The sequence below is a fragment of the Crinia signifera genome, chromosome 6, assembly GCF_055691185.1.
Source record: "Crinia signifera chromosome 6, ASM5569118v1, whole genome shotgun sequence".
NCBI lineage: Eukaryota > Metazoa > Chordata > Amphibia > Anura > Myobatrachidae > Crinia > Crinia signifera.
Window position 1 is genome coordinate 255,918,496 of NC_139222.1, and position 16,025 is coordinate 255,934,520.

Consider the following 16,025-nt stretch of genomic DNA (forward strand, 5'->3'; position numbering starts at 1 on the left):
CACCAGAAGTGCCTGTACACATAATGCCACCAGTAGTGTCCCTTACACAATGCCCGAGGAGTGCCTATTACAAAGATATTTTGCCACAAATAGTGACTCTTACACAATGCCCAAAGTAGTGCCCATTGCAGTATTCCCCCAGTACTGCTCACCATGTAACCTAGTCTATCCCACCGCCGCTGCTGTTTCTGAAGATGGGCAGGAGAGAAAAGTGGAGCGTGAAGAGACGCTGAGTTGATACTTCAAACTAGTAAGCCCACTCGAAGCAAAAGCTTCAAAAGCTAGTCTTGTGATTGCCCCTGTGTTTGTGCATGGGTGAGAGAGAAATAGATGTACTTTCATTTGCTGCCAACAGATGACAGTGTTTCGGAGACACACAAATGGACACTAGACATACATATATAAATGATATGGAATTATCTCTTAAATAAATCAGAGCTTGAGGTCCGGCAGCCAATTGCTAACTGCAGCTGGTGTTCCGCAAGCTCTGACAGGATCATTTAAAATTTTGAGTTGTGAGGAGTAGCAGTGGCAGGGTGGGTGATTTGTGGAGGGTGGCAGTACGGGTGGTGCTGCCAGATGGTGCTCCCACATTACTGGCTTCACTACAATGGCGGATTTTACCTGGTAGATCAGAGTTAGGCACTGGGGGGGGGGGGGATACTGTATTAGAATAATTGTTTATTGTTTATTGTTCTTCAATGTATTTTTGTAATGGTTGATTTCTACATTATATAACATCTCCAGTTGCTCCCTAGTAAGGGTAGGAATTAGCATTGTGTAAGAACACTCACCAAGTAGAAGAATGTGAGATGATCAGATTTAGGATCCCGGCTCTTGATATCGTATTCCACAGTCACTGGCAAATCGGAGTCACAAGGAATTTTCTCTGAATTTGTTTCTATATTCAGAAAACTGTGACTCTCAGAGTATAAGGAGACCAGATACATTTCTGCCCGGTGATGCCTATTAAAGTCCTCATCATCCTCATCATCCTCATGTGATGCAATCTTTGCCTGAGGACAAAGCACATAAGAGAAGTGAAACCACCTGTACATTTGTGCAATAAGTTAGAAGTACTATAATATAAATGACACTTTTTGCAATAAAAATTCTTGGTAGCATTAATCAGCTCCTTTAAGGGGCAACATGATGGAGACATTGGAGGTTGTTTAGACCTAGTCCACTGTCTATTCCACTACCATATACTGTATGTACAGATGATAAATATCGAATGACTGCACGTGCATACGGATTGTATTGCGCATGCGCAAGGCCATTGATCGATAAAATTCAGCATCTGTTTTTTTTAATCGCTGGCCGTTCACAAGTTGTTTGACAGGAAACTGCAGTTTGTGGGTGGATGAGGAAAAAACGCAGGCATGACCAAGCATATTCAGGGAGGGTGTGTGGAGTCCGCTTTGGCCCTGATCAGCCTGTTTCTATTGCACTGGCTGAGTTGGTCCTGGGTTATGCACAGACTGGCAAAATCATTGCATGGTGAGTAAGATATCTGCAGCCGATCGCAGACCGGCAAAATTTTTGCATGCCTTTCGCAGGCTTGACCAGGGCGGGATATAACTCTGGTGGGGAGGTGGCTATCTGATCTCAGGGAATTGCAAATTAGCAGAGAAGCGCTCAGATCTGAATAACAGCCATTCATTCCCATCGTCCAATTGGGATTGACACCTCCCCGTACCTTCATTCAAAAATAATCTCAATGTCACCACAAACTGCCAGCCATTTGTTAATTCATAATGTATCCAGAATACGTCCACATGTCTGTGACCATGGGGGTTATTCTGATTCACTCGGAAAGGCACAATCACTCGCTAATGGACAGAACCATATGCACTGCAGATGGGGCTGATGTAATATGTGCAGAGAGAGTTAGATTTGGGTTGAGGGTGTTCTTCAAACTGATATCTATATTGCCGTTTAAAAACAAAGAAGCCAGTATTTACCCTGCACAGAAACAATAAAACACCCAAATGTAACTCTCTCTGCACGTTACATCTGCCCCATCTGTGGTGCATATGGTTTTGTCCATTAGAGGGTGATTGTGCCTTTCTGAGTGAATCAGAATAACCCCCCATATCGCCCCAACTTTTTATTTAATGGGCAGCAGGAGCTTCTGTGCCAGAGGTGCGGGTGCTTTCAAAAAGAAGCTGAGCCTTGCGTGGAAGGGCATGGCCTCATACTGACTGAGGGGGTGTGGCTCAGCGCTATGACTCCCATTTTCTTTACTTGGACTATATAGTCCAAATCGAATAGAAAGTTAGTCTGAATCGCACCTGTACAGCCACATATAATGCTGATTCGATCCAGATGCGGCATTGGGTTGAATAGACTGATAGACTGATAGACTGTGCATGCAAGTCTATGTTATCCTTATTGCAAACCCCCCCTCTCTTCGCACCATTCCTCCCTCCGTGCCAGCCGATGGTACCATGGCGATCAGCGATATTAAAACAATATTGTTGCCCCTCAGATCCACTCGTGTGTCAGCGAGGGTGTGTTTTGCATGTGACTACAGACAGCTAAACATGAATATACCAGGGTTGCCGACTTTCAGCAGCAGTTCGGGGGCGGGGCTTAAATGTGACATCATTAAGCCCCACCCCCATAAATAAAAGTGCCTCAATTTGCCGATCTCCGCGGAGAGGGCGGGCTTATTGATGCGATGATGACACTTTAGCCCCGCCCCCTCTCTGGAGATCGGCAGAAAAGGTAATTTAATCACCGTGGCCGAGAGGGGGGGGGGGGGGGGGCAGCTGCTGCAATCAGGGGGGGCAGCGGGGGTCCCCCAGAATCCGGGAGGGTTGCCCACCTTTCCGGGGGGCCGGGAGGGTGACCCGATTTTCGGGACCCTCCCGGCCATTCCGGGAGGGTAGGCAACCCTGGAATATACTATCTTTTGAATCCACACTATTTGTAAACAAGTGGACTCTTGGTCACAAGAGGACAAAGTCTATTACACTACCGTACACTTTATGTAGATTTGGGGTAACAGTCTAAAGGGGCATTCAATTTTACTCTGCTAATGTATTTCATTGTGGGCATTTTCACCTGTTTTTGGTCACTTGTCTTGGGCGAAAAGGAGTGGGTAAAAAAAAAACAAAAAAAATGGGCAAAAACTCCTGCAGTTTCAGTCAAAAATGTGCAAAAATATGTGATTGCCCATGATAAATCTGCAATTTCACCCGAAAGTGGTCAGAAACGCCCATTTTCGGTGAATCTGCGTGTTTTTCGCACATGGCAAATAAAAATTCGTCCTAACTCTACACTAATTGAATGGGGGTATCTGTATTGCATCCTAGAAAAAGATAGACAGAATCTGGTTGACAGTTGATATCACCTTTTTTTTTAATTTTTAGAAGCTTTAGTAAATTTACCTCTAATACTCTTAACACAGCTCAATATGGGTAGCTGTATACTGTATATTAGACTCGACAGAGGAAAGGGATATTTGGATGAGTAATCCTAACAACACTTATGCTGGGCATACACATGCAGATAAAACGCCTGTCAGATCGAATGGCATTTTATATGAGGATATTAAGTACATACACTTAGGCTCATACAGTATATCAACGGATGTGGTTCGTTTTATCGAATGACATTAGGTCGAATGTCATTTGGTCGACCCCACTAGGTCGAATGTGTAAAAAGGTCGACATGGGTTTATGTCGAACTTCCGACTATGTCGACTGCCATTAGGTCGACTGGGGTTAGGTCGAATTGCTCTTTTTGGGGTTTTTTTGGCCGAAATGTCAACAGTGTCGACATGGACACTGTTGACATAGTGAATCGGACCCTCGCATCGCTCGCTTCGCTTGCGATGCTTCGGGCACGGTGGCTCGCTTCGCTCGCCAAAGCTTTAATAACCTCCTCCACGCCCTAGTGGATGGTAGGGCATGAACCACCGCCTGTCGGCACATGTCGGCACCAAAAAAAAACCAAAAAGAGCAATTCGACCTAACCCCAGTCGACCTAATGGCAGTCGACAATGTCGGAAGTTCGACATAAACCCATGTCGACCTTTTTACACATTCGACCTAGTGGGGTCGACCAAATGACATTCGACCTAATGTCATTCGATAAAACGACCGTATACCATATCAACGAGTGAGAAAACCTGTTGCGAATGTAAAAACTTTATGAATCAGCCCCTTAATCTGAGTTAGAAGTAATGCAAAAGCAGATCAAGCATCTGTGCATCTGGACAAACCAAGGGTTTGATTCAGGTTGGCTCCCTACGCAGCATCATTTTGCCTGCGTTCGCATGGGGATGTCCAGCATTTTCCTGGGTGCACCCACTGTTTTTGTGGGCACTCCCAGGAAAAACTTGGTCGACCCCATGCGGCACCCCCCTCCATCCACCCCCCCCCCCCCATTTAAACACCTCGATGACTGTGAAAGTTGCCAGCGGCCCTGTACATGCGCCTATGAGAATATTTGCATGCTCATCGGTCCCCGATAGGAATACGCCACGGACCTATTACACCTGAATCATGTCCCAAGTTGCAATGCAAGGTAAATACTGGCCGCTTTATTCTGTAGCCTACAATACTGGAAAGCTTTATTTACACACTGCAATGTACAGTAGCTTTCAGTTTGGATGCTACGCTCTCAAATATAACCCTGACTGCAGATGTTACATGCGCCCCGACTGCTGCTGCTGAGAAGGGGAATGGGGGACTATTTCCTTATGTACGTGGATAAAATACGAAAATGCAATAGCCCCACCATGTGGCAGGATCACTTACTCTTAATGATAGATAGCTGTCCCATGTAGAAGTGTTGAGTTCACAATGAGCAATTCCATTGTTGTCAGTCACCAGACTTGCAGCCTTTTTACTATCTCCATCCACATATATAGATACGGCTTCATTTGCTATGGGCTGTTCTTTCTCATCAACAACACGCACCTGGTGATGATAAGTGTAGACTGAAACCTTCATATCATGAAAGTAACTGTACATATTCAGTAATAGAATGGTCTTGGGGCAGACGCAGGATTTCCGGAGGAGGGTTCTCAAATGTTTGCGTTTAGAACAAATGTCGCCAGTCCATGAAGATGCATAATTAGCATATACCATAATAAGCTGTCCTAAACAAAGGGGCAGATGTATCTAGTCTGGTGAAGTGATAAATAAATAGATAGATATACATATATATATATATATATATATATATATACATACGTACATACATACAGGGGCATCAACAGCAGTGTAGACCCCTGGGCATAGCAATGTATTGGGGCCCCTACCGACCCTCCTGTGGTAGGGGTGGGGGGTGCTATGAGCAGAAGCTTTGATATCCCGCGGGTGGTAGTGGTTATTATATCAACCGCTCAGCATGTAGGGCCTGGATCAGTAATTTCCACTAGTTACCCCTTTACTGCACATATGGTGGGAGATGGGGTGGAAGAAGGGGGCTTTGGGCTGAATGAAGGGGCCCTGATACATAACGTTCAGGGTGGTAGAGGATGTTTAATATGCAGAGGAGGGGTGTATAGTGGAGTGGGCTTATACATTCATAATTTTCTGGTGAGAGGACAGCTTGCTTGACTGCAGATATCTCCAGTTTCCGGATAAAGATTTCTTAGATTTTAATAGAATTAAAAACTAGAGAATCCCACCTACCAAATGATATTGGGGACTAGGGGATCAGAGTTCAGGAGGCAGAGCAATCTGCCAACGAGTATATAAAACTACAAACCAGGTGTGTGGAGCTGGAGCTGTAACCAGCTGCTGGAAGGTTGATGTCTCTGGTTCTGGGAACAGTAGAGACAAGCTACTAGTGTCCTTCAAAGGGGGAGAGTCCTAGCTTTTGGAATATACCCTCAGAAAAAACTAAGTCTGACTCTAAGTCATTCAGAACCTGAAATATCTGACTTCGAAGGGCAATTAACAGGCTTAGATGGGGACCACTGCTTTGAATTCAGATATTTCTGGTTTCCAAGGGCGAATTTTTGTACTCATAGAAATAGGGGACCCTCAGCTTTCAGCCTAGGGCCCTTAGACTCCTGGGGGGTTTCTTGGTACTCAGAACCCCCTCCCACCACCACCACCACCTGCGTGCGCCACTGATATAAACTCTATCTACTTATATTTTGTTAATTTGATGCAAAAAAAGATACGTTTTCCTCCACATGTCTCTGGAAATGTAATTACCTTGAAGTGGAATGGAGCACCTGTAGTGTAATAGTTTGCAGGATCCACAAATGTAATGGTTTTGTGTTTTTTTATATCGGGATTAGCTGAGGCTGTCTCAGTGTGACCTATAGGAAGACAAATACCGTGTTAGTACACATTTACTATTACATGTCATGAAGTCTAAAGGGACCTACACACTAGGCAATTCCAGGGCATTTTCTAAATGATCTGACTAGAAAATGCCCCTACATCGCTCAGGGTGTAGGGGACATAGCGCTAGCGATGCATCGCTTTCACCCGATGATTAATATCCAGCATGCTGGATAAATCTAGTTAGATCGATGGTCAGGGACAATGTTCTCACGAAGAACCACTGGCCCTGACAGATCACTCGACAACCATCGCTGACAAATTGTGTGCAGCGCTGTGTGATGAGCGATCTTGCTGAGCGATCTTGTTAAGAGATCTAGCATCACTCAGATCTCTCAGAAAAATCACCCCATGTGTAGGCTTCTTAAGTTTTCACAATTATTTCTTTAAATGATCACTGATTTGTCATGGAATTGGCAAAATCTAACATGTTATGAATCCCCAACTAACCAGTTCCAATGATTTTTGGGTCAGAATCGGCAAATCGAGGACGTGTTAGATTTTTCTGAAGCCTGAAGCAGTAATTGACAAAAGGGGCTACTGCCCCAATTTGTTGCAGATGTATGGGGTACAAAACTGAATATTTTGGGAAAGACAAAGCTTCCTACTTCCGTAATGTAAAGGAGAGAACTGGGTACGTATATTTTTTTGAAAGCCGCTTTTGCATTCACCTTATATTTTCTGTGACCAGTGGCATAACAAAACTACAAGGAGTTCAGTATACAGTATATATGGGGCCCTAAGGTAAGGGACGACTAATGATTCAGATCCCCTTGTTCCCAAGGTCTCCAATGTCCCGACTGCAGCGGGACATTGGAGAAGGGGCATGGCCGTCACTGCTTGTGAATTCGGGCTCATTCTGCCGAGATCCCCTGTTCAATGCTGTCGGGAGATTGCTGCGGGAGATTGAATACCCCCTTAAATCTAGACAGGCGATAGTGACACATTGGGCCACACATCGCTATCGCTATGGCCCCTACACACGGAATGATGTAGAGTCATTTTCTAAGGGATCTAGTCTAAAATGCCAGAACAATCAATAAGCCTGGCACCTCATGTTCTTCTAGTAATGTGGTTTAATCCACAAAGTAACATCATCAACGGTAAAGAAATATTTCAGGGAAAATTAGGATTTGGAAGTCGATTTATCACATTCCGTGTCCTCAGATGCGACAAGTGATTACATTGCACAGATATATCAATGATTACTTGGGAGAGCTTGTGATGCCACTCCACATTCTTATTGTGGTATTTACAAAAATACCTCATATAGTGGCTGAGCATGTGCTACCGCTATCGTCGCTAACGCCACCACATTTAAAAAAATTTTAGCAATATTCTTTAATGTCTGACTTCCACTACAAATACTATGCAGAAACTGTAGGTTGGTCAATTTGCACATACAGACGGAGCCAGCTTCATTCATCCCGACAGCCTGCTATATCTTACTGTCTTGGCGCGCCATACGCCGAGACAGAGACGTGTGGGCATTTTACACGCTCACTCATCCATTGCCCTGGGTGGGGCGAGCATGAATGGTGGATGGCTGGAAGCTACTCCAATGAGAGCGACTCCATCTGTACCTTTATGCAACATCACGTTTCCTCCGTAACTCTTACCTGTACCATCTTCTGTCAGTGAAGCTGAAAACTGTAAATAACCTGTACTTTCCTTCGAAAGTTTAAAAAAACTAAGATCAATCTCCTTGGCCAGACATCCTTTGCTGTCAGTCTACAAAAGATAAGATAATAGGAATGAATAATATAAATATATGATAAGGTTTGGTGCGGAAGCCAAAAATACTGTATGCAGAGTTGATTTCCAAAGAATACTTGTGTATGTTCACGGCTCCCACGATGTGCATCGTACAGGGAAAAATCGCATTGCATCGCATGCGATCGCATTGCATGCGATCGCATGACATCGCATGCGATCCGATGCGATGTCATTTTTTACAGAAATTATGGACATGAGTTGAAACCATGTAAAATGCACCCCAAATGTCATTTTTCACACTGTACCACCCCCACTATCAACGCCAACCCGAAGCGTGGCGAGCGCAGTGGTACGCGTCCTACGTTCTTTTCATACCCCCACTATCCACGTCGGCGTGGAGTTGAGAATAGAAAGTGTGGCGAGCGGACAAGGATACCTGTGAAGCCCGCGAGGGGACACGGATACCTGTGAAGGTATCCGCGTCCAGTCGCGGGGCTCGCTGCGCTCGCCACGCTTCGGGCGCGGTGGCTCGCTGCGCTCGCCACACTTTCTATTCTCAACTCCGCGCCGACGTGGATAGTGGGGGTATGAAAAGGTCGTAGGACGCGTAACGCTGCCCCGCCGCCCCTCGCTTCGGGTTGGCGTTGATAGTGGGGGTGGTACAGTGTGAAAATTAACATTTGGGGTGCATTTTACATGATGTCAACTCATGTCCATAATTTCTGTGAAAAATGACATTGCATGCGATTTTAGCAAAAATGCATAAAAACACGGGAAAATCGCATCGCATGCCATCGCATGCCACTACATATGGCATGCGATGGCATGCGATGGGAGCCGTGAAAGTACACAAGTACCGGGAGACCTGCAGGTTTTGACTCAATATCTCCTACTAACCTGCACAATACATAAATCTGCTTAGCTGCAGTGGTCCCATATAATAATCACTAGTAAGCCCACGCTAAAAAAAAGCTTCAAAAGCATGTTGCCTCTATGAGATAGATCAATGGTTCTCAAACTGTGGGTCCTGACCCCAAAGTGGGTCCCGACCTTCTCAGCATGGGGTTACGACTCCTTGTTGCTGACCATCAGGCTGATGACTTTTCTAATCTCAGTCAGTGATTTAAGGAGTCTGAAAAAACTGTTGAATTGTCTGTTACTTCAGACTTCTCACATAATTTTGTGCCTCCACAATGCTGCCATGTACGTGCTGTCTGCTGCCTACACATGTGATGTGATGACCTTCTGTAGTAACTTGCTGGGGTCCTGTAATTTTTTTTATTGTTTGATGGGTTCCCAGAGTAAAATAGTTTGAGGACTCCTGAGGTAAAGAAAGAGATGTAGTTTCACTTGCTGCCAACAGATGGTAGTGTTTTGGAGACGCACGGACACGTTTCGGGATTTAATTCTCTTTTTCAAAGCATAAGTCTTGCACCACAGTTATGCTTTGAAAAAGGGAATTAAATCCCGAAACGTCAGCACCGTTGCTATTGTGTCTGAGTCGGTTTTTGTGAAGTCCGTGGGAGTGCACGCACTGTTCCAGTTTGCTTATCTATCTATCTATCATATATATATATATATATATATATATATATATATATATATATATATATATATATAGATATATATAGATATATATAGATAGATATAGATAGATAGTTTTATGTTGACATAGGTCAACATGGACACCTTCTAAGTGTACCGCGTTCCCTCACATGGCTCGCTGCGCTCGCTATGCTTCAGGTGCTTTACCTTGCTGAACTCGTTACGCTATTTGAATCTCCCGCTATGTCCACTGGGATGGTAAAGTATGAACAAGTTGGTTAAAACAAAAAAATCATGAAAAACTTGTGTTGACCTTGTCACTGTTGACTACATTCCCGACGACCTTTTGCTTGCGTCGATCATCTGTTAATGGTGATGAAGATGCTTTCAAAAATTTGTAGGCAACAAACTAGATGTGTTCAACCATTAGTGGTCAACCATGTGATTGACAATCTAGACATCATCAATCCATCGACCGAATATACCCCCAGAATACACTGTCAGTAGTTATTCAGAATACAGACTACTGTGCTCCAATGTCACCCCAGTGCCCAGGAGAACAAAAGACCTGAGGACAGGACATCTATTATATATTATATTGTATTATCCTATCATAATACGGAGACTTCCTGTCTGAAGGCTTCTAGCTACACCAGAAAAAGAACAGAATAGAACAGCAACTTGCTACTCTTCCTTTCTTTCCTTGAAAAAGCCGCTGAGATCGTTACCGGAGGCGGGAAAACGCGTTGGATAATTACAATTCTTTTTGCACCACAGGGGATACCATACAGGCTTACCATCAGCCCACCAGCCCAAAGGTGACTCCAGATATAGGGCGGTATTCAATGAGCCTGATTCGCCAGCGAATTTGTGCTGTTTGGCGAATTTCTGACTAAAACGGTGAATCACCCTATTCAATGACCACATGGCGAATACATTTGAAGGTTTTTTTCGCCATGATTCACCGAGTGGCAATCGCTATCTTTTTATGGAGAAGTGGAATGTGAACTTTTAAAATAAAGTGTTTTGTTTTTTACATTTGGTATCAAAAAATCAGGAATTTTATTCTGAGGAGGGGCATGCTATTTTTATTCATGTGCTGTTAGCACATGAATATATATTTAATTTAAAAAAAATATATATATATTTTTTTTTACACAGCAGCCAGCAGGGGGCACCGGAGCCGAGCCGCTCATTACATATTCATATATTCACTGCACCCGATCGTTACGATCAGGTATAGTGAATATAGGTCCCCTGCTGGCACCCCCGGGGGGCAGCCTGTGCTGCCTGGCACCCGGGGAGCCCACCTAACCCCCACAAACGTTCTGGGGCAGGCAGATAGACTTCCATCTCTCTGCCTGCCACCGTCCTCAGGCTCCCTGCGGCAATCGCCGCAGGAGCTCATATTCGCCAGTCAGGGGCAGCGAGCCCCTGACACGTTGAATACCGGAGCCCGCCGGCTCCGGAACGTGGCGAATGTGCAGCGAATCCTAAAAAGGATCCGCTGCACCTCGCAGGTATTCTCATTGAAAACCGCCCATAGTCGGACCAAGAAAGGTGATTCAGCACCATCCACTGGGAGACCGGAGGAATTACAGGTGGCAGCTGTAAGGTACCCCAAATACAATATTGTCTGGCCAGACATTAAAACCTGGACAGTTTAATTCCACTAATCCACCAAAAAAAAGACTGTTACTTAACCAGCATTCTAAACCAATACTAACATACTAATATGACCGCGACCAATTAAAGGGAAGCAAAATCTACTTGGTTTTAAACCTACATATTAATTTGATACGACCGGTTGTGCAATAATCTTTTATATAACCTCCCTATATGTAATTTTTCTTTCTTTTTTAAATTGTGTTTTAATTTTCTGTGTATGTTTTATATGTGTTTTTTTTTTTTTATATTGGTACATAAATAAATTGCATGTACTATTTCCCCCTTTATTGCGCAGTTCTATTCTGTTCTTTTTCTGGTAATCAACTTGGGGAACCGAGCTACCCCCCACAGAACAGCAGCAGTTAACGGGGTGCAATAGTCTGTGCTTTATTTGATTAAATTATAACGGATTAGTAAGGCTCAACCCGCTCGCAGCGCAGGACTTAGCCAAAACGTTTCCATTTTGCCTTCTAGCTACACCACATACATCACACGGCTTCTCAATATATCAGTTGGGAAATAAGAACAATCGTTTCTGTACAGATCAGGATGGCTACTTAGATCATTTTACACTAATCTTTAACAAGGCATTTCTCACCTTAGCATCCTGGATTTTTATGCATTTCCCTGAGTGGTCATGATCTTCTTCACTACTGCTGTCGGTTCTCCAATTACCCCAAGTATTGAGAGGACAGATGGTGAGATTAACAGAACCATGTACTGGTTTTCCATAGGTGTAACTAGAAAGGTGAGGGGTGAGATAAAGTTGGTGATTCCTTCACAATCTATACAATCTACTGTATAATACTACTACTACTACTACTACTACTACTACTAATAATAATAATAATAATAATAATAATAATAATAATAATAATAATAATAATAATATAATATCTTCTTTATTGTCATAAAATGCCCACATGTAATGAACATTAAACGAAAATCAAATATAAGCAATACAGACAAAAACAATGGAAAAAAGAGGTAACACTGGAGTTCGGGATTGTGCATGATTCACAGTTGACACTAAGGGCCTTATTCTGGTTGGTGCGGCCTGATCCGAATATGCGGCCAGGACCGAGCGTCCTAAACCCCGCCTTTCGTACGGATCGCTCACTGCGTCCGAATGCGGTAAGCCTCTGACCACACGGAGCACGAGTGGATTTCTCAGGTATACACCTCCTCCATCTCTGGGAACCTCCCCCATCATTCGATGGTCGCAGACCATCGAATGCAGGCCTGAGTGTTCAGGCAGCACCCGCGTGCTCAGTACACTCGGGCATTTCTCCGTATAAAAGCAGGGATCTGGGCGGGCAGCTGACATCCGGCAATGTCATATGTGCGCCACGGCCGCATTACCATACGTACGTCCAGCGTTTTCATGGGAACGCCCATGAAACGCGGGGTGTACACATATGGTAATGAGCCCAAACAGCCCTTCACGCCCCTCTCCTCCCCCTGTTCGTATTGTAAACAATTCATGCGGAATTTGGACGTATGTCCCTTTCGCACATGCGCAGACAGGGGCGTAACTATTTAGCTCCCCCCCCCCCGCCGCACGTTTATTCGGCGCCCCCCCCCCCCACACCTAACCTGCCCCCCTTCTTACCCGCGGTCTGTGTCTCGCCCGGCTCTCTGTCGGGACCTTCCTGACCATCACGGTCCCGGCCGGCTCCTGCTGCTACAATGAAAACGGACTCTTAGAAAATGGCTGCCCCCATACTGCAGACAGAAAACTGTCTGCAGTATGGGGGCAGCCATTTTCTAATTGTCAGTTTTCATTGCAGCAGGAGCCGGCCGGGACCGTGACGGTCAGGCAGGTCCCGGCAGAGAGCTGGGCGAGACGCAGACCGCGGGTAACTATAGCCCCGCAGCTCCCCCGGCGGCGCCCCCAATTTCTCTGCGCCCCCCCGCCACCGCTGGGGCTGCGGAGCTATAGTTACGCCACTGTGCGCAGATATGCCTCTGCACATGCGCAAACAAACAACATCGGCGGTACAAACGCATGCGGACATATCCGCACCAACCAGAATAAGGCCCTAAGTAGGCCCTAAGTTTTTAAAGTGCGGGTTGCCTCCGGAAAAAAAACTCTCTCTATATCGTTTGGTTTTACACAAGACTGAACGGTATCGCTTGCTTGAAGGGAGTACCGTATCAATATACCATTCATCCCATTTATCCCAATTTTCGAGGGACGGTCACGATATTTGTGACAGTCCCGTGTCCCTCTTCCCAAAAGTTTTAGGCAGGTATGGAAAAAATTCTGCAAAGAATTATTTACAAAATAGAAGTGTTAATAGTTTATTTTTATTAACTGACAAAAGGCAAAGTTAATAAACAGAAGAGAAATCTAAATCAAATCAAAATGATCCTGTTTTGAAAGCAAAGGATGGTCACACCAAATATTGGGTTGGTTTAGATGTCTGTTCATTTACTTTGCAATTTGTTGATGAATAAAAATAAACTATTAAGGCCCCCCACACAATAGGGCTATTTACATGCAATTTGGGAACTTTTCATGTGATTGATTGCCACAATCGTATGAAAAGTGCCCAGATCACATGCGATTGACAGCAGGTCCGATAAGATGCACAGGCCCATGTGCATTGTATTGGAGCCTAAGAGTACCACTGGCTGCAAAAGCAATCTGCTAGATTGCTTCCAAGCAGGGTAGGTGTGGCTGGGATTGCAGTGAATACTGTACTGTACAGTATATTGCATGGAAAAGGACCGCAGATGGCTCAAGGGTGGATCCCGGGCGACTTCTCCTAGGGGAAAAGTGTATGCTCGGCTTTAGAGTGAGCTTTACTTACAACATTTTTTGTACACCTGCCTAAAACTTTTGCACAGTATTGTGTTTATTGTGTGGACCATTTCTATCCTGCCTGTCTGGTCTAGACAAAAGGCCCTGCGATGCTCCAAGTGTTGACAGCTCTATTTGTTATGTTGTACATAAAAAAGAAGGCCATGCAGTTTTCAGTATAAAGAAGCCCTGTGAGTGGTCTTCTTTCGGGCAGTACGGATGGTGTAGTGCAGTGGTCTCCAACCTTTTAAGGGTCGTGAGCTACTCGAGACAAAATAAACCGCCTGAAGAGCTACAAAAACATTTTTTTTAAAGAAATCTGCATAATAATTGAAAAATGCCCTTTACACATTATGCCACACACTGTAATGCCCTTCACACATTATGCCACATACCGCAATGCCCCAGACACAATATGCCGCACACTGCAATGTCCAATATGCCACATACATACCTCCCAACACTGGAGGCAGAGGAGAAGGGACATCTGCGCGTGCCAAAGGCATGCACCCGAAAATAGGGGGCATGACCTTCTATAGTGGTACTCCTGTGAGGCCACAGTCCCCATTTTTTCCACTATGGGGGTATGGCCAGCACTCTGAAAGATTGTCTGCTTAACTGCATGTAAATAGTATCACGTCATGAAAGTAACTGTTCATATTGGGGCTATCATATCTATTGCGTACAGTATTCAGGAAATGTAATGTTTTCAGGATTGTCATGTTATAGAAATACTGGTCTTTATACAGTACCTGCCACATGCCTCTAGGTGGCAGGATTTATCATTCACTGATATAGTAGATGGTACGTTCAGATGAAATTCAAACCTCTTCAGTACTAAAAAAAATAGAAACAGAAATTATATACAATTATATACTGTAGAAAATGATGGGCACAAATGACTGTAGAGAATTGAATCATATTAGGAAAAATGGTGAGATATGTTCTTTTTATATTGTAAAATATAAGCATGCCCTAAACAGATTAATAGAATATACAGGTGTAGGTGTTTGTTCCTCTGGGGAAATCCTGTGACCAGAAAACACTTTTAACTGAACAGGGATCATAAACACAGCCATTTGGATGTAGTGTAGCTGCCTATTGATGACGTCAATCTATGAATCTGGCAATGAACACTACAGTGGTATCCAATTAGTTGTCTACCATATGGTATCTTTTTTTACACAAAATGTATATTTTACTAGCTATGAGCTTCAGAAATCATAAAAAAATATATCTGATATTAGTGTGCTGGTTGGGTACAATTTGGGAATCACTAGGAGTGTACAGTAGGTTGGGTGAAATGAAGAATATATCCAATAACACCTCCCAGCTATTTTGTATTTGCAGTAATGTTATAGCATAAATATTGGAAATGAATGTGGAATGGAAATGAACGTGATCATACCATATTTTATTTACATTAGTTATTACACAGGGGATCTTATAATCAACTTTTTGTACTTAAGCTAAAAAATATATGGGCATTCCAAGGATATAATTATCTTATCAGCCAGTCATCAGAGACTGGGTCATGACATCATCTATGGAGTAGAGGGACTGGTGATAAAATGCATGGGAGTATATTGTTCTGTGTCAAACTAAGGGATTAATTCATATCTGAGGCCTGTACCCAAGGCTGATGCAAGTGTTATCATCACCCCAGGCAGTCCAGGGGGGGGGGGGCGCCCCTTTGCTCACCTGCTCCATGGTTGGGTGGATTCAGCTGCTGACCTGCCCCGGGGGTTGGGGGGGGGGTGGATGCAGGTGGTGGATACAGCCGTGGGCGCCGCTCAGTTGGCTCCATGGGGGGGGGGAAATATTTGTGGCCACCCCACTGCTCACCTGCTCCACCGAGGGGGGGGATGCGGCCGACTCTGACTCAGTCTAAAGGAGGAGGTAGGGGAAATGTGCGGGCGCCGCTCATCTGGCTCCAAGGGGGGGGATGCCTTGCTCCAAAGTGCCACCTAAAAATG

The 16,025-nt window shown here is 44.5% G+C and overlaps 1 protein-coding gene across 1 annotated transcript in view; it reads right to left on the reverse strand.

The window, feature by feature from the left end:
- LOC146009231 (alpha-1-inhibitor 3-like) overlaps nt 1–16,025 on the reverse strand; it is a 106,843-nt gene that overhangs the window by 67,267 nt on the left and 23,551 nt on the right. Inside the window, exons 7-12 of the mRNA XM_083149393.1 lie at nt 14,802–14,886; nt 11,842–11,983; nt 7,934–8,045; nt 6,183–6,289; nt 4,770–4,931; nt 795–1,016 (exon numbers count right to left, since the gene is read on the reverse strand). Coding sequence (XP_083005519.1) covers nt 795–1,016; nt 4,770–4,931; nt 6,183–6,289; nt 7,934–8,045; nt 11,842–11,983; nt 14,802–14,886 — 830 coding nt within the window. The remainder of the gene's footprint in view (nt 1–794; nt 1,017–4,769; nt 4,932–6,182; nt 6,290–7,933; nt 8,046–11,841; nt 11,984–14,801; nt 14,887–16,025) is intronic.